The 23,188-nt window shown below is 41.0% G+C and overlaps 1 protein-coding gene across 2 annotated transcripts in view; it reads right to left on the bottom strand.

Annotated features, from left to right (window-relative positions):
- The window catches only part of RNF38 (ring finger protein 38), a 103,914-nt gene extending 80,956 nt beyond the window's left edge, over window positions 1-22,958 (bottom strand). For both annotated transcript variants that reach the window (XM_081152284.1, XM_081152285.1), the window contains exon 1: window positions 22,646-22,958. In XM_081152284.1, the coding sequence (XP_081008410.1) occupies window positions 22,646-22,892 (247 nt within the window). In that variant the 5' untranslated portion in view covers window positions 22,893-22,958. The remainder of the gene's footprint in view (window positions 1-22,645) is intronic.
- Between the last annotated feature and the right edge of the window lie 230 nt (window positions 22,959-23,188).

Genomic DNA, 23,188 nt, shown 5'->3' with positions numbered 1-23,188 from the left:
TATTATATACACATACATATTGGAATAAATGGAGTGACGTGTGTGTGTGTGTGTGTGTGTGTGTGTGTGCGTGCACGCGCACGTGCGCAAGTGCCTTTGGCACACCACCCCACTCCCCACCCCAAGAACTGGGTTGATCCAGAGAGTTAAGTGAATCAAAACACAGTGGTAGAAAACAGGCTTTTCCTAGGCCCAGGAACACTGGTCTGGCAGAAGCAACAAGTCTAATCAGTGACATGAGCACATATAAAGAAGCAAAGAGCCACCTGAAGGTGGCAATCAGCAATGTAAAAGTTTCTGAGCCCAAACTTTGGTCGTCTAGCTCTACCCAGCGCAGAGACAGTTGGGGGTAGAAGGGAGTATACAAACAAATATTCTGGATACTAGAGGCATTTACTGCTGGGAGGAAGAGATTTTCCATCAAGCTCATACCCTGCCATCACCTAGATGAAATTGTCAGATGAGCTACCTGCTTGTGCTCCAATTCCATTCTGTGCATATGTACTGAGCAGTTACTAAGTGCCAGGCACTGCACATGTGCCAGGTAAATCGTGATGATGAACACAGGAAACAGATTATTGCCTCATGCTGCTTATAGTCTAGTACAGAAGACAATTTAAAAGAAAGGGAGGGCCAGGACAGCGTGGCTCAGCGGTTGAGCATCGACTTAGGATCCAGGAGATTGCAGTTTGATTCCCAGTCAGGGCACATGCCCGGGTTGTGAGCTTGATCCCCAGCAGGGGGTGTGCAGGAGGCAGCCTATCAGTGACTCTCATCACTGATGTTTCTCTCCCTTCCTCTCTGAAATCAATAAAATGTTTTAAAAATAAAAATTAAAAATAAAAGGGAGGGCAGGACAGGAGGACCCCAGTCCCTTTCATTCCCTCTGTTCTTCCCAATGCCAATCTCTTTGTGAGGAGGTACATTAGGATAACATCAAAGTTATATTAGGGGAGATGGAGAAATAAGAGAGAGGGCTTGGTGTGCCCTCTAAATAAATGTTCAGTTTTGAAGAATATGATGATTAAAAACTACCTTACTGGATAGAGCCAGGAACAAGTCAACCCAGGCTTCAACATAAGCTGTCAAAGATCTTCCCAGTCTTGGGCAAAAGGAAGGTTATCAGAATAGAAAGGGAAGGGATTAGAAAAAAAAAAAAGATCAAAGGAGAATGAGCTTCTGGGAACTCACCCAAGACAAAGTGAAAAATTATTTGCAGCCTCTTCTGAATGTACTTTCTTTGTGATCAGTTACAACCAAGACCAAACTTTTCTGGCAAAGGATAGACTCATCTGTCTTTGCAGACCTAGAGGGACAAGTGTCTGGGCCACATATGTATATCCATGAATGAGTAATTGTGGATTGTGGAAGTGCTACAAAGGGAAAAACCGGGTGCAACAAGAAAGCAGAGAGATAGAACTTCCTTTAGACAGGGTAGCCAAGAAAAGCCTCAGAAAAGCTGAGAGCTAATGGATGAGTAGGAACTGAGCACTCAAAGGGCAGTAAGTAGCCTATGCAGCGAAAACAGCTTATGAGAGGGAAAGGAAAAGCTTGGTAAGTTCAAGTGCAACGGGAAGCCAATGAATGGTTTTAAGTAGTCATGTGACCCATTCTTTTAAAAGCTCTCTCATTGCTGTGCAGAGAAAACCAGAGGGAAGCCAGAGAAGTTTGAGGACCAGTTGAAAGGACAGAGTGGTAGTTCAGTGGGATAGATGAGATGGCTAGGAGGGAATGAAATGGAATGGAAAGATACAAGATACATTTTGGAGCTGAGTTGAAAAGGACTTGGTGAAGGATATGGGGGAAAGGGGTATGGGAGAAAAACACAGGTGCCAAACAATGACTCCTAGGTTCAGGGATTAAGCAACTGGATGTCATTATCTGATGGGAAAAATTGGGGGGGGGGGGACTTGAACGGGACCGAGTTATCCCCAGTTTTGGCTGGATAAACATTTTAATTTTCAACACATAAATATGAGCTCCCTGTAAAACATAAAATTGGGAATTCTCAGCATATAAATGATATTTAAAATCCTTGGGAACAAATGATATCAAGGAAAAGAACCCAGAAAAGAGACAGAGGTACAAGGCCAAGCCCTGAGCAACTCAAACCTGTGATTGGAGGGATAGGGCTAACAAACAAAAAATATACACATAAGTGAGAGGAAAACCAGTTTTATGAGATTACAAAAGCCAAGAGTTAGGGATTCAAGAAAGAGGGTAAATTCTATGGAGAATTCTGGTGAGACATGCAGTGAGATGTGATCTGAGTGTCCCTTGGTTTGGTCATTCAATGTCATTGATGATGTAGTTGTCTCAGGAAATAGAAAGGGTCAAGCTGATGAGGGCTGATGGGGGACTGACTACACCAAGCAGCCTGTTCTGACTTGGCTTCTGACGTGTTTCTTCTCACCTCATCTCCTCCTCTACTAAAACAGCCTCATAACCACTTTTCTTACTTCAACCCTTATCCTTCTTCAGCCCATTCTCAGTATAGCAGTCACAGTGATCCTGCTGTGGGAATGGGTATCATCACTTCTCTACTGATACTGAGTAATTTCATCTAGAGCAGAAGTCAAAAGGAAGTCTTTATAATGACCTAGAAGGTCATCACCCTACTTCCTGCCAATATATTCTCTATGGCTACTCCAAATTCCCTCCTGCTCCCTAAACACAGCAAGCACACTTCTGCCTCAGGGCTTCTGTACTTGCATAGTCCTTCAGGTCTCAGCTCAATCATCACCACAGCAAAGAGGTCTTCTTTGACCAATGGTTTTATTTTACTTTATTTTTTAAAATATATCTTTACTGATTTCAGAGAAAGGAAGAGAGAGGGAGAGAGCGATAAAAACATTAATGATGACAGAGTCATTAATTGGCTGCCTCCTGCATGGCCCCCACAGGGGATTATCGAGCCTGAAACCTGCGAATGTGCCCTTACCAGGAATTGAACCAAGATCTCCTGGATCACAGGTTAATACTCAACAGCTGAGCCCCACTGGCCGGGCTGATCAATGGTTTTAAACAAAACTGACTCCTTTCATTCTCTGCTTATCTTTCCTTACCCTACTCAATTTATCTTAGCATTTATCACCTTTATGACATATTATATATTTGTTATTGTCTATCTCATGTCACCAGAATGTAAACTACATAAGAACAGAGGTTTTACCTGTTTTTGTTACTATTGTATACCCAGTAAGTAAGTCTGGTACGCAGCAGACACTCATATTTATTTGTTGCATTTAAGTCATTTAAAAGGCCCTTTCACATTACAAATTATTAAGCTGGTACTTTCAGTTTGGATTCAGCCTTCTGTTTTTCAGACAGTGACAGTCTGATCACCCATAGTCATGCAAGAAAAGACCAGTTTCTGGGTCCATGAAATTGAGTACTAGCCCCTAGGCCTTGGAAAATTCACAATATCATCCTCTGAGCCATTCCCTATAGACTCCTCAAGGAGTATTTCCATTCAGTTTTCAATACAAACTGTTTACCTTTTGGGTAAAGCAAAGTACACTGAACAAAAATTATTCTAATAACTCAGAGAAGTCATGGAGGGAACAGTGGTATATATGAAGATATGTACCTATTATATTTGAACAAAGACGAATAGGTACGTTGTTCTGGAATTAAGTGATTCTCCCAAATGATGGAACCACGCTCCCCAGTCTGTCCATCTGGTTTTCCTATTCATCTCTCTGATCACCAAGAAACAGACTACATCATCTTTCTCTGCAAACGCCCTACCTCAGGCTCTTCTCCCTAGAGGGATAACTGACTGAAAATATTACCTGGAAACTCCTGATGAGTTAAAAGCAAACAAAGCTATGGATTATGTCGATGAAATTCAAACTTTAATCATACCTTTGAAATGTTTGAGTCAGGTTTATCAGTCACATAGATCATCTACTCAAGCACTCCTGTAATAGTGAAATGCTCAGCGTCTCTGACTCCATCTATTTCAAGCCCATGTTGTTTCCATGGCCTTCAGACTAATAATAGCTTCTGCTTTAGACATGCTAATCATTAGAGGAATTCTGCTTGGGGCTTGAGATTTTACAAAAACAGCCCCTCCCATTTTCTCTTCCCTTGACATAAAAGAAGCCTGAACTCTGAACTTTCTTAAGATGGATTTGAGGAACTACTAGGACTCCTATCTTCTTGGTTGGTGCCTTCTCAATCATACTCTGGTGTTTTGAATTTTGGCCTTTCAAGGCGTCAGACACACAGACTTTGGACCAGTAACACTTCTATACAGAATCTATGAAAACATGTCCTGGTAAGTGCAGTACTCTCCCAATGAATCCAATGAATTGATTTACATTTCTTATCTAGCTAAGAATGGAAGGCAACAGCAAAACAATTCAAAATACAAATAAATCTACATTACTCTTATAAATCTGGTTACATAATTGCATGACATTTTTAAAAAATCATCCTCAGAAGAAAATATGTAACCTATAAAAATAACATAAATAAATAAAACTCCAGATTAAACTTACAAAGAAAAAAGTAAAGAAAGTGAAGAAATATAGGTGTACTCAAATGTTTGTCTAAATATTATGAGGACACAAAAGATACTATTTAGCTCTGCTCCTGACAATTAGAGAAACTTTAAAAGTCTTTTTAAAATCTACATGGACCAATAAAACATGAAAATAGGCTCAATATCATTAGCCATTAGGGAAATGCAAATCAAAACCACAATGAACTAACTACCAGTGCACACCCAGTACGATGGCTATAATAAAAAACACAGGTAACAGCAAATATTAATGAGAATGTGAAGAAATTAGGACTCTCGTATATTGCTGGTAGAAATGTAAAATAAAATGTACAACCACCTTGGAAAACACTTTGGTAACTCAATAATGCCACTTGTGTGTGTATATCTAAGAGAAATGAAAACATAAGTCCATGCAAAATGGAGTGCAAAATGGAGTACACAAATGTTCATAGCATTATTCATAACAATAGTCCAATAGTGGATGTACTATTATAATAGTCCAACAGTGGATGCAACACAAATGTCCATTAATTGATGGGTGGATAAATAAAATGCAGTATATCCATACAATGAAAATTATTTGACGATAAAAAGGAATGAAGTACTAATATGTGTTACGACATAGATGAACCTGAAAACATTATGCTAAAAGAAGCCAGTCATAAAAGACTGTATTATATGATTCTACTTATATAAATGATCCAGGATGGGTAAATCTGCAGTGACAGAAATTAAATCATTGTTGCCTAGAGTTGGGGTGGGAGGAAATGAGTGACTACCAATGGGTACAGGGCTGCTTTTGGGTGATAAAAAGACTCTGGAATTAGATAGTTGTGATGGTTGCACAACTGTGAATATACCAAAAGTCATTGAACTGCACACTTTATATGAGTGAATTACATGAAATATGAATTATATACCAATAAAGCTATTAAATATTTTAAAAGACTGAGGTAGGGGAAACAATGGGAGGCTTCTGGGGTACTTGTACTATTATATTTCTTGATCTCACTGTTGGTTACATTGTATGTTTACACTGTGATGATTCAGTGAGCTGCAAACTTACAAGATGTGCATGATTCTATATATATATATATCATATTTCAAAGAAAGGTTTTTAAAAAGAATAACTAGATCTATAAATACTGACTTGGAAAGAGATCCAAGGTATGGAGTGGAAAAATTCAAGTTTCAAAACAGTATATAGTATAGTATGGTCCCACTTTTTATAACGTATACACACGTATATGTATGTGCATAGTAAAAAAGCACACACCCACATGAGTATACATACCAACCTGTTCTCACTGATCTCTTAAGAATAAATTCAAATAAAAAAACTTTTCTTTTCTCTGATATATATTTCTGTGATGTTTAAATTTTTTGCAATGTCTATTTTTGTAATGAGAACATAATTATATAATTTTTTAATTTAAAGTATACAGAAAGAATAAAGATGAGAAAAGAAATTCCTGAATCAGTATACAAAAATAGAGAAACAATAAATCCAAGAATAAAAGACAATCATTTTTTTTTAATTATAGTAACCATCATTTGATTGCTTACATCAGCTCATCTTCATCATATCTATTTTACAGATGAAGAAATAGGCAGAAACAGAACTTAACCTAATCAAATAAAACAAAATATACAGCCCTGTCCACAATGTGGCTCAGTTGGTTGAGTGACATCCTGTGCACAGACGGTTTGATTCCCAGTCACGGCACATGCCCAGGTTGCAGGCTCAAATCCCTGGTTGGGGTGTTTGCCAGAGGCAGCCAATGTTTCTCTCTCTTACTCTCCTAAAAATCAATTAAAAAGACATATTTTTTAAAAATACAGCTGATTAAGAAAGCTGATAAAATTATATTTACAAAGAAAATTTTAAAAAGAATAAGCCCGGCCAGCGTGGCTCAGTGGTTGAGCATCAACCTATGATCCAGGAGACTGCGGTTCTATTCCTGGTCAGGGTGCATGCCGGGGTTGCGGGCTCGATCCCCAGTGGGGGTGTGTAGGAGGCAGCCAATCAATGACTCTCTCATCATTGATATTTCTATCTCTCCTTTTCCCTCTCTCTTCCTCTCTCTGTAATCAAGAAAGACATATTAAAAAAAAAAGTAAAAGAACACAATGAACTCATTCATATTTTTTTAAAGTTGGAAAAGGATTTAATTTTCTACGAAAAAAACCTAACTCACCAAAATTCACTACTTCCCTCCTCCCCCACGCCCCGACAAAAAAAATGAAGAAAACTGAATGGAAACTCTAAAAAAACAAAATAGAAATGATTACTGCCCCTCCTCCCAAAAAGATGATTTTTCCATGATACCAAAATCCTGCTATCAAGGATGGCAAAAGAGAGTAAAATTACAGGTCTTCTCTCTTGTGCATATATAATAAAGCCCTAATACTAACAAATCAATCCAGCTATGAGGTTTTCTCCAGAAATTTTGGGATACTTCCACACTGAAAATTGATTAATATAACTCAGCACATAAACCGGTCAAGAGAAATAATCTCTAAGGGTAGGTAATCGTGTTTAAAGGCATTTGACAAACTTATCCTTTCTAAGAAAATGCTTAATAAATAAAAATACTTCTTTAACTTGTTAGGTTTCAGATCCACAGTCAAGCCCACAACGAACAGCGAAGCGCACCTGATGCAGCCGCATTAGACTAAAGTTGAGTATATGACATTTTCCTGAATGTCACAGCAGATGAAATAAGAAAAAAATAACAGAGGAAAAGACTGAAAAGGAGTCTAAATTAGCAAAATTTGCCAATAATAGAGTTGTCCAATTGGAATACCCACAAAAAAATCTATAAAAATTTATTTAAATGACAAAGCTTGGGAAATAAGTTTGTAAATAAATGTATAAAAGTCAACAGCTTTTCCTAACATTGGCAAAACTCAAAAAGTATAATAATAAAAAATCCCATTGTCAAAAGCAAGAAGAATATAAAATACTATTGAATTGACAAATGTGAATTAAATCACAAAACTTCACTCTGGCAAATACTACAGCACATAAAAAGAGAGTTAAATAGAAAGAAATGTTGATACATAAAAAGACTCAATGTGAAGAAATCAGCTTAATAAATCTAATGCAATTCCAATCAGTGTATCAATGGGATTTTTTGTAATCCTGACAAAAACTTTTTAAAAATGTATCTAGAGCTTGGCCAGCATGGTTTAGTGGTTGAGCATCAACCTATGAACCAGGTCATAGTTCAATTCCTTGATCAGGGCACATGTGGGCTAGATCCCCAGTAGGGGGCGTGCAGGAGACAGCCGATCAATGACTCTCTCACCAATGATGTTTTTATCTCTCTCTCCCTCTCCTTTCCACTCTCTGAAATCAAGAAAAACATTTTAAAATAAAAATAATTTTAAAAATAAATAAAAATTTATCTAGAAGGGGGAAAATAGTAATAAAAGCCAAGTTTTCTTCAAAATAAGAAAAACTACAAGGCCCTAGCCAGTTTTCTCAGTGGTTAGAGCGTTGGCCTGCAGACTGAAGGGTCCCAGGTTTGATTCCAGCTACAGGCATGTACCTCGGTTGCAGGCTCAATCCTGAACCCCGGTCAACATGTGAACAGGAGGTAACCAATCAATGTGTCTCTCTCACATTGATGTCTCTCTCTCCCTCTCTCTCCCCCTCCCCCTTCCACTCTCTGAAAAAGCAATGGAAAAAATATCCTCAGGTGAGGGTTAAAAAAAAAACAAAAAAAAACTACAAGGATTTGTCCTACCAATCATTTATCTATATAAAGCTACAATAAGTAAAAACATGTAATGTTGGTGCCAAAGTATACACAGATCAATAGAACAGAACAGAGTACAGAAATAGATCTAAGTACTAATGGAAATTCAGTATATGATTTAAAATGTCATGTTAAATATATATGGAATTGGTTAAATCATGGAAAGTCCATATAGAATATAATGGAATACTGCACTGCTATTAAGAAGGAGGTAGAGCTTTGCTCGGTGGGATCAGTTGGTTGGGCACTGTCCCAAGAACCAAGAGGTTGCTGGTCCGATTCTCAGTCAGGGCACATGCTGGGTTGTGAGTTTGATCCCCGGTAAGGGGCATGCAGGAGGCAAGCTGATGGATGTTTCTCTCTCTGTGTCTCTCTTATACTTATGTAGAAGATGGTCATAATATAGTATTACAAAAAAATGTATAGACTATCAAGTACACATGATCCCTTGTATGTTAAATATATACATTTATTTAAGAGCCACTCTATATAGAGAAAATGTCTGGCAGGATACACCATACCAAAACAGTACTGTCACTACAGGATTATAATGGAGAGGAATAGGAATGAGAGTCCACCAGCCAGGGTCCCAATAATAAAGAGATGGCAAACTCAAATTAGAATATAATCTGAAGGGGGGTTATTATAAAAGAAATAATTACAAAATTAGGAGGTAAAGTCTACAGATACCGCAGGGGATGGAAGAGAAACTATCACTCTGGTCCCCTAAAAAGACAGGAGACAGAAATGACCAGAACCCAGGTAACAGAACTTCAGGCTCCCCTGAGAGGAGGGGCGATAAATATTCTGACCTCTTTCTTCTCCTTCCCTTCAATCTCCTCTTAGGGCTGAACACAAGAAGTCAGAGGGCCTGGGAGCACCTTCTCTGGGACAGAGAGCCAGCTAGAGAGGGGTGGAGAACAGATCTGAAGTATACTGAAGAAAACTGGCACAGATTTCTTTTACCTTTTTATAAATTTAATTACATAAATACAAATCAAATTTCTTCATTAAAAATTAAAACTTTACATAGAAAACTAAAATCTCACCCTCCATAATCCTGGATCTTTCTCCAGAAGTAATCATCCTTATTATAATCATTTTCGTGGGGTTTGGTGTTGATTTTCTTCTAGACAAAGACACATACTTATCACAATAAAGACAGAATTTTTTTATGAAGTATTATTTGCTTAACAGGAACAACATTAATTACTCTATTACTTTCTGCAAACTTTTTCTCACCATCTTCAGCTCAGTTATAAAATAATGCTCAAGAAGCCAAGATGGATAGTTTGATTCTCCTCAGGGTTATTTTATACTGTATCCCAGGGACTCTCAAAATATGCCCCCCTACCCCAACTGCATTACCATCACCTAGGAATTTGTTTAAAATACAAAATATCAAGCCCCACCCTAGTGAGGTGAACCAAAAGCTCAGAAACAGTGCTGCTGCTAGAAATCTGCATTTTAAAAAGATCCCCAGGTGATACATAAGTAAAGTGTGAACAGCAACAATCGACCTCAGAGCCATAAACTAACCCCAATCCATATTACCCAGACCCATCCACACACAGTTATGTACGAGTGGTTTCTAGGGCTGGGAAGAGAGGAGGCTAGCAGAAAGACCAGTGGTTTTTTAATCTCTCTGAATTTGAATCTATCACTCCTGTGGGAAAAACACCATCACCGCATGCCCTAGTTAGGCGGAGCATGTTACCAGTGTCATCTTTTGTGCCTGAGAGATAGCATATAACTACCATTAAACCAACCTGGAAATTTATTGCTCTTAGATCTGTCAGTATTATAGCATAAGTTCTCATTTTTCTTTTAAAATAAGTGAATTTCAATTTTAACCACAGGTATAATAAAATTATATACAACTAGCTAACCTTTGTATCGCTAATATTGTAATGGGGACCTATCATTTTATTTATTTATTTAAACTGAATTTATTGGGGTGACATTGATTAATAAAACTATACAGGTTTCAAGTGTACAATTCTGTAAGACATTATCTCCATACTGCATTGTGTGCTCACCACCCAAAGTCAAGTCTCTTTCTGTCACCATTTATCCCCCCTTTGCCCTTTTCCACCTTCCCCCACACCCTTTCCCTCTGGCAGTTACCACCATTTTAAAACAAACCTCGGAAATATACCTTTTCTGTTCCAGAATACCTTTACCAACACCTACAAGTGTATGTACCCTCCACTTCCATGCTGTAGCCTCAGCCTCCACACAGCTTGTGGGGAGGGGGAAATGGCACCAGAATCCCACCTTTACCTCCCTGCTTGCTCCCTCAAAAGCTCAGAAATTTTCTTTCAAAACCTGCAACCTAAGGCACCTGCCTCAGCCTCCTCCTTTTGCTCTTCTCTCATTTTCCTCAGTCTCAGATCTGTCCTTAGTCAACTGAAAACCTGTTGACTTTCTCAGGAAATCTGCCACGGGAACAACATACACATTTGTACCTGCTCAATTCAGCCTGACTCTGCCTTATACTACGATCTGCTTTTTAAGGCACTTCCAGTTTCACTTCTAGTTCCTATCAGGCTTAAGCCCCGCCCCAAGGCAACACAGCCCCCCTCTCTCTGAGCGTTCTTGACCCAGGAAGTAGGATGGTCAAGTCTAAGGGGCCCATACCCAATTTGACTTGCCTCTCCCTTCCTAAAAAATGTTGGAATCAAAGCCCCTTTTCAATTTGATAACTTTTCCACAGAAACAAAGAGTATTTTAATTAAGCCTTAAATTTGGGCCCTGGGTTTTTAAATAACATAGTATCAGGAAAAATAATATAACTATTCCGTCAAACAATTTTATATTGAAAGGAAACATGTTTGCATCTCAAATGTGCTATAAACAGATTTTGGTAAGGTAAAACTGTTTGATTTCTATTTCTACCTCACAGAATTGTTTATATTAAATCACTTGTCAGTTAAGGCAGTTCTTTTTTTTTTTAAAGATTTTGTTCTCCAAAAAGTTAGACTCAGCCCTGGCTGGTGTGGCTCAATTAGTTGGAGCATCGTCCCGTACACCAAAAGGTCATGGGTTCGATTCCCAGTCAGGACATTCCCAATCGGAGGGCGCATGTGTACCTATGAAAGGCAACTGATAAAATGTTTCTCTCTCTCTCTCCTTCTCCCTTCCTCTCTCTCTAAAATCAATTTTTAAAAATGCAAAATAAAAGTTAGACTCACAATATGCACAATATTATTACCTTCTAGAGTCAAACTCTGACTTTAGCTTGGATTTCAACATAGAAATTTACTTCATGAGTTGTACACAAATTAATTTTAATAAGGCAAATCTTTTTATTTGCTGCCTTTGTTGTTTTTTTGGGTTAATTCTTTTAAGCACACATAACTTTAAATAATTTTTTATTTAAAGCTCAAAAATATCACAAAATAGTAACAACTTGTTTTCAACAATATATATGTACACTTTTTAATAGAAACATTAAATCACTGGATCACAAGAGTTCATAATTCATGTTCTTGATATAAAGCAAAGATACTCAACAATAATGTCTTCCATTAGAGCCCCAAAACATATAACTCTAGGTATGTTCTGAGGTTAAGGTTCTTAAATAAGCACACAGGCCGAAATTCCTCAATTATCTAAATCAGTTTTTATCCTGCCTGAATAAAAAGAATATATCCCTCCTATGAATTAATTCCATATTGCTTAATAATTTGAAAGTGAATTCCTTTTTCCTTTCTAGGTATCCATAAGCAAAGTAGGAGAAAAAGATTGAATTGGCGGACTCCACTCAAAAACAGGCTCTGTTCCAAAAGTCTATAAATACTGTTTTGACCTTAGCATCCCATTTTGCCATAGAACATTTCCTAAATGGATGGCTCACCAAAGCCTATTAAGCCCATAATATAGATGAAATATTAGAAACACCATCTATAACTGCTTATGAGAAAATACACTCAATCTTATGACTCCAACTTTAGGCTACCTAAAGGTAGAGAATTTTTAACAAGCATCCCAACCAATTTTGAAGTAGTTCACTTGGGAACCCCTACGCTGTATTATTTCCTGAAATGATTCTCTGTCTCAGACAGCATCAACCCAACATCAGGCTCTCCAACTGAAACCTGAAATGTCCATATTCTATGCCACTGAATAAAGGGATACGTTTATGCTTTAGCTTGTGACAAATCAGTTGACTACGGAAATAAAGGCTAACAAGAAGTCTAACATCCATTCTTGTGCTGATTGCGGGGGAAGAGGGGTACCCATATCCACAAAAAGGTGGGATTCAGAAGTTCCTCTGAGTAGGGTCAAATTTTTCCTTGAGAAGTTCTGTATCTGTGTAAGAGCCCAAACAAGCACTCAGGTAAGTTCCGAATCATAAAACGTGGGAGATTTTCTAAGAAGGGATTTAAATACGCCTGATCTGAAGTGAACCCACTTCACAATACAGGTACTTTGTGAAAAGTAATGACTTACTTTTAAAAAATCAATTAAGTAATCCTAACACAATAATTCAGAAATTTTAAAAAAAAAGGAAAAATTTCTCAGGAAGAGCAAAGGTAAACTAAAGACTGAAATTCTCTTTAGTGGCTAAAACAGTGACCACTTTTTATACTCAATCTTTTGCTAACCAAAATTAACTGCCAAGTTTGCTTAGACCACCTAAAATGAGATGTAGTAAAGCATGAAGGTTAAAAATACACATTCTGGAACAGGAGGGCTTGGGTTCATATCCCAGGTAACACTTAATAGCTGCATCATCTCTAGCAAGTTATTTAACCTCTCTGTGCTCCAGTTTCTTCATCTGCACAGTAAGAATAATGGCATCGGAGTATTGTGGTGAAAATTAATTAACCAAGGTAAAGCACTTAGAACAGAACCTTGCACACAGTAAGCATATAGAAAGTGACCACTATTATCCAACATATTTGCCCTGGCCAGCTGGCTCAGCTGGTTGGAGTGTCGTCCCATATACCAAAAGGTTGCGGATTAGATTCCAGTCAGGGCACATATCTAGGTTGCAGGTACAATCCCCAATTGGTGATGTGCATGGGAGGCAACCAATCAATGTTTCTCTATCACATCAATGTTTCTCTGTTTCTTTCTTTCTCTAAAAATCAATAAAAACATATCCTCAGGTGAGGATTAAAATAATAATAATTAATAATAATAATAATAATTAGGGCCCTGGCCAGGTAGCTCAGTTGGTTAGAGCATTGTCCCCATACGCCAAGGTTGCGGGTTCAATCCCTGGTGAGGGCACATACAAAAATCAACATAAATGCATATATAAGTAAAACAACAAATCGTCGTTTCTCTCTCCTCCCCTCCCCACTCTGCTCCTCTCCCTCCCTCTCCCTCTCCCTCTCCCTCTCTTCCTCCCCCCTTCCCTTCCTCCCTCCCTCTAAAAAAAAGGTTTAAAAAATAAGTAGGATTTGGAAAAACTGCAGAAGGCTAGCCATTCCAAGCTGAAGTAACAAGCAAAGGAACAGAGGTGAAAAAGTGATACACCTTTGGAAAACAGCAAATTCTATTTCCCAGGACAATAATATTCAGGAGAAAGAACAGAGAGATTGGAATAACGAAGACCCAGTTGTGCTGGCCCTGACTGCCAGACCAAATGTTTCTTTTACTTAAAAGGCAGCCACTTAATTTTTTTATCTGATTAGATCTGTGCTTTTGCAATGTTAATTATCAACGTTAAATCATATTGCTGCCATTAATGCAATTGTGACATTCTCTGTCCTCTTATAAAGGGTTAGCAAGGGCCCAAAATGCATTTGTTCTGCTACCACACTGTCAGAATCTATCACTGAACTGTTGCATATGTGAATCATACCTGAAATCCTCAGTGTGCATGGTACATAGTAGGCACTCAATGTTTTATCATTTAGTGGCCACAAGAGAACAGTGAAGTAAAAAGAGTCAGAGGTGACTCCCCAAAGGAAATATATATTAGAAATGAAGCAAATGAAGTAGCCAAATAACAGTTTATTATTAAGCTAAAATATAAGTCACTGTTGATCAATATACTTGCCTAAAACAGTGAGGGTAGGTGGGTGGGGATCAAATTTACTTTTCATTTAAAGCAGATAAAATGAATCCTTGTGTATATTTTTTCATATAATAGTTTATTCCTGATTAGGTCAACTTGCTCTAATAAATGAAAAATATAAAAACTGGCCAGGTCACCTTTTAAAGCTGATTCTTATATATTTTTAAACTTCATAAAATTTAGTTGTCAAATTGGCAGTCTTTTCAAATGATTACCCGGGCAATGTCTTTGTAATGGATTATCCGGTAGTCCTACGTTAAGATAAATTTAAGGTAGATTTTCTCATGATATCTGTACTCTCATGTTCACAAAAGGATTATTCACAATAGCTATGACAGGGAAACAACCTAAGTACCTGACAGATGAATGAATAAAGAAGACGTGGTATATACATACAATGAAATATTATTCAGCCGTGAGAAATAAAAGAATCTTGCCATTTGCGACATGGATGAAACTGGAGGACATAATGCTAAGGGAAACAGAAAGACAAATACTGTATAATCTCACTTACATGTGGAATCTAAAAAATATTTTTTAAAAAAATTTTAAAAGTAAAACTCATAGAAACAGTAGAAAGGTGGTTACCAGGGGCTGGGGAATGGGGGAAAGGGGGAAATGAGGAAATGTTGATCAAAGGCACAAGCCTTCAGTTATAAGATGACTAAGTTCTGAAGATCTAATGTACAGCATGGTGACTGCAGTTAATACTGTCTAGTATATTTGAAATTTGCTGTAAGAGAACAGATCTTAAACATTCTCACACACAAAAAGGTAACTGTGAGGTGATGGATTTATTAACATCATTTTACAATGTAGACATATATCAAACTACCACTTTAAATATATACAATTTTATTTGTCAATAAAAAGGGTAGATTTCCTCAAAATCATGCTACACAGTAAAAATAAAGGTCCAACTCCTGACATGATTCCAACAAGTAATTAGAGAAGAGGCCAGCTCACAGTAGCTGTAGGTTTCCATGGAGTACACACACTCTACCTGGCTGCTTCACTCACCACAGATGTCAGTGCTAATTATAACAAATAGGAGCCCTTTCCCTTCACCTTTAGAAAGGGGGACTGGAGTCTAGTATCCTAAAGTATAAAGATAACCTTTGCAGTCAATTGTTTGGTGCGTTTCTTTAAAAAAAAAATGTTTGAGACAGTAGTAAGAGTAATACACTAATAGTTCATTTTAACATAGTAAGAAAAAAAAAGTGTTCACTTAAAGGATACCAACAGAGCTCTGAAGCACATCACGACATAGGATGATTGATAGAAGAGTTTACATCCTCAGATTAATTGATGTTTTTTCTGGTGGCAGTAGGGGAAAACCAGCTTCTCAAGTATGTCAGTTAGTGCTTATTTTTAGAAACTTAAAACATACATACACACAAACACACAGATCAGTAAGAACACCCCTGTATAATAAAGTTATTTATGAGGCTTTCTTGGGCAATTAATCATTTTGGCAACCGAATCATAAAGCAAAGTAGATGAGGACTTCTACACACCTTCTTCTAATGTACTTTTAAAGTAACTGTACAATTTTAGACTAAAAAAAGAAAAGTTACAGCTGTCTTGTGCTTTTTAAAACTTACAAGTATTAGACTTTAAAACCCTGAAATGTATTCACTTAAACATGTTCCCGTCAGCAATACCAACAACGCTCCATTATCCATTTTGGTACTGTCTCCAGATAATTTTTAATCCCGCCTGACTTCTCCCTACCAACAAGTACTTGGATACCATCTTTACCCTGCCTGCCCCCATTACTTGGTTGTGCTTAGGGAATTATAATTACAGTGATCCCGCCTTTAGAACATCCTCAGAGCACAAAGCCTCTTTGTATGATTGGGGGTGAGGGGGGCGCCTTCCAGGCTCCACAGCAAAGGGTGGGTGGTGGCAACACAGGCAGCAATGAAGGAAGGGAACTGGAACCACTATGGTGGCCCTCAGGTCTGGCTCAATATTGTTTGAGTGGTTTTATTTGCTGGGTACCTGGCCAAAAGGTTCTGCAAAGCCTCTGTACCCCTCCCATGGGAGAAGCATGGGATGGGGCCTGTCCTGACAGATGGGTAGATCAACACCAAGACCAGAAGTCCAAGGAGTAGAAGGAAGAAAAGGCCCTAGCCAGTTTGGCTCAGTGGCTAGCACTGGCCTGTGGATTGAAGGGTCCTGGGTTCAATTCCAGCCAAGGGCACGTACCTCAGTTGCAGGCTCAATCCCTGGCCCTGGTCAGGACACATGTGGGAGGCAACCAATCCATGTGTCTCTCTCACATCAATGTTTCCCTCTCTCTCTCTCTCCCTCCCTCCCTCTCTCTCTCTCTCTCTCTCCCTCCCTCCTTCCCTTCCCCTCTCTCTGAAAAGCAATGGAAAAAATATCCTCACGTGAGTACCAAAAAAAAAAAAAGCCTGGCCGGCGTGGCTCAGCAGTTGAGCACTGACCTATGTATGATCCAGGAGATCAAAGTTTGATTCCCAGTTAGGGCACATGCCCAGGTTGCAGGCTCAGCGCCCAGTAGAGGGTGTGCAGGAGGCAGCCGATCAATGACTTTCATCATTGATGTTTCTCTTCCCTTTTCCCTTCCCTGCTCTATTTTAAAAAAAAGTGGGGGGGGCAGCAACAGCTGAAGCTCATGTCTCGATAATGTTCTGAGGGCCTCAGGTAATGAAGTCTCTGACAATGAAGGCCATCACTCCAGTGAATCAGTGATTGATTAGTACTGGTATTACTGCTACACAGTAGGTGCTCAAATATGTATTGAGGTGGAGTAGAGGGAGTCAAAGGGGGGGGAAAGGGGGGCATGTGTAATACTTTCAACACTAAAGACAAATTTTTAAAAAAAGATAGCCTCAAAGCCTAATGAAAAATACTTTTGTTAATTATGACAGTCCCAACTATTTGTAAAAGTGATTATGAAATGAATACTCGTTTTACTTAGCCTACCCTACTACTTCTAGTCTTCAAAACTGCTCACTTTCTAGCTTTTGACAATAAAACTGGTTTTGACTGAAGGCCAGAGAGCACCATCTGCAGACAGTGAAATCAAAGATGCTGAAGCAGAACCGATACAGACAGGTAACTTCAACTCAAGAAATGTCCCCAAAGCACTACAAAACATCTACTGCTTAACTGCTTGCTACTCTCTCTTCCATGTATGTATTTCTTCCTCTTAACACTTCTTCCCTCTTTTTTTTCTTTGAAGAGGGTCAAATGATTATATATATATCAAATTCACACTCTCTCCCTTATTTGTATACTTTTTCCCTCCACAAAAGCAGATGAAGTTTTCCATACCATGACTAGAGGGAACTATGATAAACTCTAGTATAAGTCCACCATTCGCCGCCTCTACCTGCCCAACATCACTCCAGTTAACTATTCTAAGCAGTCCCTAGAATAGCACTAATATTCATTTAAGCAGAACAGGAAAAAAAACTGCAACTGTTTTAGGTAAGGCCTATAGGTGAGAACTGTTTATTCTCTTTGTGTGGGCACGACTATTTTTAAGCCTTTTTTGTTTAATTTACATACATTTTCTTTAAAAAATTCCTTCAAGACAGCAGCAAAATCACAATGGAACTCTCAATCACCCTCAATCATGCTTTGAAATAATAATAAAAAAGGACAACAGAAAACACTTCAAATGTACCTCTCCCTTGAGTCTGCAGAACAGCACTCTTCCATGACAACTGTTCTAAAAAACACACTGCCATTATTTGCAAAAGCAGTAGGAAGTCCAGTCTTGTCCTCGGTTCAGCACTCCCCCCTCTTCTCTCTCCAAGAAAAAAATGAAACAGCAGGAATTGTAAACAACCACTTAATGGAAAATACAAATGGGTAAATATTTTTTAAATTGGCTAAAAAGCCTCAGGTCTTAAGAAATTCAGAAATGCTATGTAGGGGCAAATAGGAAGAGGAAAATAAAATTGTATTTCCCCCTCAAAGTGAGCACTGTAAGAATGCAGGAGCAAATGTGGTGCATGGCTTTCCTTCACTTACCAGATGCTTTGTCTTTTTAATGATTTCTCTCTCATTCTGTCTTTCCATAAATGATGCTATTTTCTACGTAGTTTATTCTGTACTATTTCTCCAGCCCCATAACAAATTTTACAATGTTAAGCTTAACTCTTTGGTTCAACTGAGCACAGTGATGGAAACCAGGGCTGGTGGGTCCCTTCCCATGAAAAGTTCACAAAGAGAAAATGCTTGGAGTCCCAGGCCCAGTACCAACCAGCCCTCTTTGCAGAGCCCGTGATGAGTATGAGTGGCACAGTTATAGTTCCAAAGCTACCACGCTACGTCATAAAGCACTTTGTGAGAATAAATAAGAAAAGGGTACCCCTGTCTCTGAGGGGACACAGTTGCACAAGAAGTGTTCATATTGGTAAGTGGAGCACAGAATGGATTTCCACTCCCACACTCCCACATACCACCTAAAACAGGTGCCCTGTACTGGGCACAACCTATACAACCCTGCACAGCAGCCCTGCAAAAGTATATTGGGGTAACACCGCACCCCCAAAGTAGACTTTCAGAAAGAAGACAGGCATTTCCCAAATTTCATTACCAGAAAGCCTCACATTTGTTTAAAAAATTAATTCCTAAACATATTAGGACTAGAGCAAAAAGGGTCTATCTAGCAGAGAAGGAAAACTAGCAAATTTGGGAGAAAGGAACTCTTCCATCTTGAGGGATAATCAGTTGTTTCCTAAAGCCCCTAATCTTTGACTATAGGTTCAAATAGCTGAACTTCAGCTGCAAGTCAGACAATAAAACACTCAAATCATCACTGTCACCTGCAAAGAAAGGCATGATGACATACATTTTACCTTTGGGAGTTCACTTTCACCAAATCTACTAGTTTTCTTTCTCTGTTTAGACACTTTTTTGCTCCTCCTATCCTAACTATAAAACCATATATTGTGACACATGTGGCTAAAGTTTGTAAAACCTGCTAAATAGCCCTGGTGGGCAGTGGGCCTCTTAGCTACCTACATAAAAATAAGAGGAATAGACAAAATGGATTATGAAGGGTTTAACACTCAATGGCTTCCATCCCTATCATTATTTTATGCCCTACAAAAGAGCTAAGTATCACATGAGTCCAAATTAATCCCAGTCATGCAGGAGGAGCAATAGAGGGCAGCCTGGGAGCTAGACTGGAACAAAACTGAGATGAAGCACAACTCATCCAAGCCTAAGGTAGTGGATCTCATTCTTTAGTGGGCATCAGAATCTACTGGAGCTTTCTCAGAATCAGATTCCTGGGGTTTCCCATCCCCCCCTACATCTGCTAGTCAAAATGTACTGGAGTACTTATATTTTGACAAAGCTGAAACTGCTGACCTAGGTTCACTAGAAAGTTTAGAAACACTGGGAAATCCAGCCTATCAGCAGTTCCAAAATAAAAGTCATCGATTACAAAACTTAGCTTTACAGATCAGAAGCAGGTGAGAAAAGCATCACCTGCCTGCATACCTTAATAGGCTGTACAGAACTGGAGCCTGTGGCTAGTTTCATTATTATGGGGCAAAATCCTTGTGCTTCTATAAACAAGAACATTTTTTGCATGTGGAAAATATTTCAAAGATCTGAAAATATTTAAAATATACAATGAATATCTCTGTACCCTACACCCAAGATAAGCAAATCTTAATTTGCAATTATCTGATTTAGATTTTTTTAGTAATAGAATATTACAGATATAAAGCTCTCTGTGTGCCCCTGTCCAATCCCATTCCTCATCTTCTTTTCCCAGAGATAATCACTATTCTGAATTTGGTGTTAGTTATTACCATGCATGTTTTTTTAAAAATATGTTTTTATTGATTTTTAGAGCGAGAGGAAAGGCGAGGGGGAGAGAGAATCATCAATGGGCCACCTCCCCACCACCTGGGATCAAGCCAGCAACCCAGGCATGTGAGCCAATGGGGAATCCAACAGGAGACCTCTCGGTGCATACCACACATGTTTTTTTACTTTTACCATGTATGTACACAACCACAAACAGTATGATTTTGCATATTTTCAGATTTTATGCAAGTGGAAACATTCTGCAACAATTTTGTTACTTGTTCCTCTACCTGGTGTTAAGTTTGTGAGATTCAACTATTTTAATGTATGTGGTTATAGTTTATTTTTCACAGTGCTATATAATATTCAATTGTGTGGGACAATCTATCAATTTATGTGTTCTCCTGTTGGTGGATATTTAAGTTGCAATGAGTATTCTTGTACTTTTTTTATACTTATATTCTTGGATGACTGTGCAGGGACTTCTTAGAATATACACCAGAAATGAAATGAACACTTTGAGTAAATAGGTACCTTTGCCTTCTTTCAACTAGACTTCAATATATTACTCTCCGAGATGGTTGTGCCATTTACATTCCCATTAGCAGTATTAAAAGTTGATTTCTCTACAGCCTTACTAACACTTTGTTATCACAGCATTTAAGTTTTGCCAATCTGATGGCCATAAAACGGCATCTCACTGTTGTTTCAATTTGCATTTCCCTGATTGCAAGTCTCTGACAAATAAATTTTCATGCTTTTATATATATATATATATCTGTGAAATATGTGCTTCTCACACAGTTTTTTTAGAAAAATCTAACTCATCTTGTCTGAATCGGGGCAGTTCTTCCCAAAGCACCCTGCCAACAGCCACCACAGCTGGAAAGCTGAGGTGCAGGAGGGCAACAAGAAAACAGCAGACTTAAACAAGGAATCATCTTGGACAAAGGGCCCTCATTAATGCATTTGCTAATGAGTCTTCCCTTCCCCCTTTTGTCAAGCCTTACTTCCAAGACACTACTATGGGCCTGCAGCCTTAGAACAGGAGAGAGAATGGAGGTGGGGAGTGCGAAAGCTAAAACATTTACATAAAAGTACTCCCAACAGTCTCTACTTAAAGAAATGAAGTCACTGCAGACCAATACCTATTACTCAACCTTGTGAGATACCACTCACCTCTAAGAGACACCTTTCAAACTCATCACGTTTGGCTCCCTCTTTGAAACATCCCAATCTTTCTCCTAGACTAGACCCTGTCCCCTCCCTTCAGCCATCCTTTCATCTCCCCTCCCCCTGAATACAGTCTCCTTTTCCCCCATTCTACAGCTACTACTTTCCAGCTCCTCAGGACCCCTCCTCATTGCCTTCAACACGTAGCACGCTCCCCCCCACCCCCTCCAGAACTCCAAGTCCTCTCCTCCTTCCCTTTGCAAGATGCATCCACAGTAAAAACAACCCACCTGACCACCAGCCCAAAGAAAAAATGGGACTCCCAGGCAATACGTGGTCCTGCGCTACATGCCAGGCGAGCCGGTGACTTTTCCCAATCCTTTCCGCCTCCTTTCCTTTCCCCTTCAGGCCTGGGAGAGCTCGTCTTTCTCTGGAGGTCCTACAAGTTTGAGGATTCAGACCACCGGGGGAAAACTCATTGCGCCTTCTGTGGCAGGCATGCCTTTACTAAGACCACATGTGCGCTTCTCTTGGGGCATGAACGAAACTCGGGCCGTTTCATGGAAAAGACACCTTACGGGAGTCTCCACAAAAGGAGGCAGGCCTCCCTCCCTCCCACCAATCCCAGGGGGACTGGTCTAGTCCGTGCAGTGGTGGCCAAGGTGGCCTGGCAGACGCCAAACGGTCCCCGCGATGAGAAGTTTCCGAAGCTCTGACCCACGCACGCAAGAAGCTCTGTTCCCGGAGATCACAACCATCCCTCGGAATCTCCCTCCGCGGCTCCCCAAATCCGCTCCCCAGGGCACCGCCGAGCCCCCAAAGCGGCCCCTGCCGCTGCTCCGTTCCACCCGCAAAAGCCTCTTTCTCCTAAGCCAGCCCAAACGGCGCGGGTGGGCGTGCCTGGGGACCAGGGCCTAGCGCCCCCGCCTCCCGGATCAATCTCCCCCGGTTCTCGGAAGCGGGGGGCTCTTCCTCTTCCCAGCCCCCCCAGCTCGGGGCCCGCGCCGGCCCAGGGTGGCCCTGGGTCCCGGCCAGGATACGACTCCCGGCGGCTATGTGACCTTGGGCAAGTCACTTCCCTCGGTAAGCCTCAGTTTCCTCCTCCGCCTAGAGGAGACCTCGAGGGGTCCTGCCCTGGCCGCCACCGGCGTGGGGGCTCCCCACCGGGTGGGAAAACGCTTTGTGAGCCGCGCGGCGGGGACGCAGGGCTCCCTGGGGCTCCGGGCCGGACAAAGCTGACCCGGACCACGCTCCACCCCCTCCGCGGGGCCGACCGGCTGGACCGCCCGCCTTCGGGCCCCCCCACCCCGGGGACGAACCCACGCCCCTCCCCGCCCGGCCCGCTCCTGGACCCCGTACCTGCTCCCGGCGCTCGGCCGCAGGCGCCGCCACCCTGGGCGCCCGCCCGGAGAGGCCCGTGGCCCGGAGGGCTGAGGCGGCCGGCGGCGGCGGGCTCGGGCCGGGGCGGCGGCGGTGGGGGGCGCGGGCGGCGCGGGGGCCCGAGCTCCGCGGGGCCCGGCCTGGGAGACGACGACTGGGGCTGGAAGTGCGCGGCGGCCGCGGCTGCTGAGGCGGCAGCGACCGCGGCGGCGGCGCTTCCGCTCATGGCGGGGCCGCGGGCAGCGGCTCCGGCTGCGACTCGACTCCGGCGCGGCGGGCGCTGGCTGGGCCCGGGCCGGCGGCAGCGGCGACGGTGGCGGCGACGGAGGCGGCTCCCGGAGGGGAAGGAGGTGGAGCCGGGAAGCGGCGGCGGCGGCGGAGGGGGCGGGGACACGGAGGGGGCGGGGACGCCGCGCAGCCGCCGCCAATGAGCGGCGTGCTCCTCGGCGGCGGCGGCTCCGGGGCCGGCCGGGCGGTGCGCTGGGGCTTCGTCTGCGGCGGCCGCTCGCGGAGGCGGGGAGG

The sequence above is a fragment of the Miniopterus schreibersii genome (genome assembly GCF_964146895.1).
Source record: "Miniopterus schreibersii genome assembly, chromosome: 11".
Classification (NCBI taxonomy): Eukaryota; Metazoa; Chordata; class Mammalia; order Chiroptera; family Miniopteridae; genus Miniopterus; species Miniopterus schreibersii.
The sequence above is the reverse complement of the archived record's forward strand: the minus strand, read 5'-3'. Positions and strand labels throughout refer to the sequence as shown.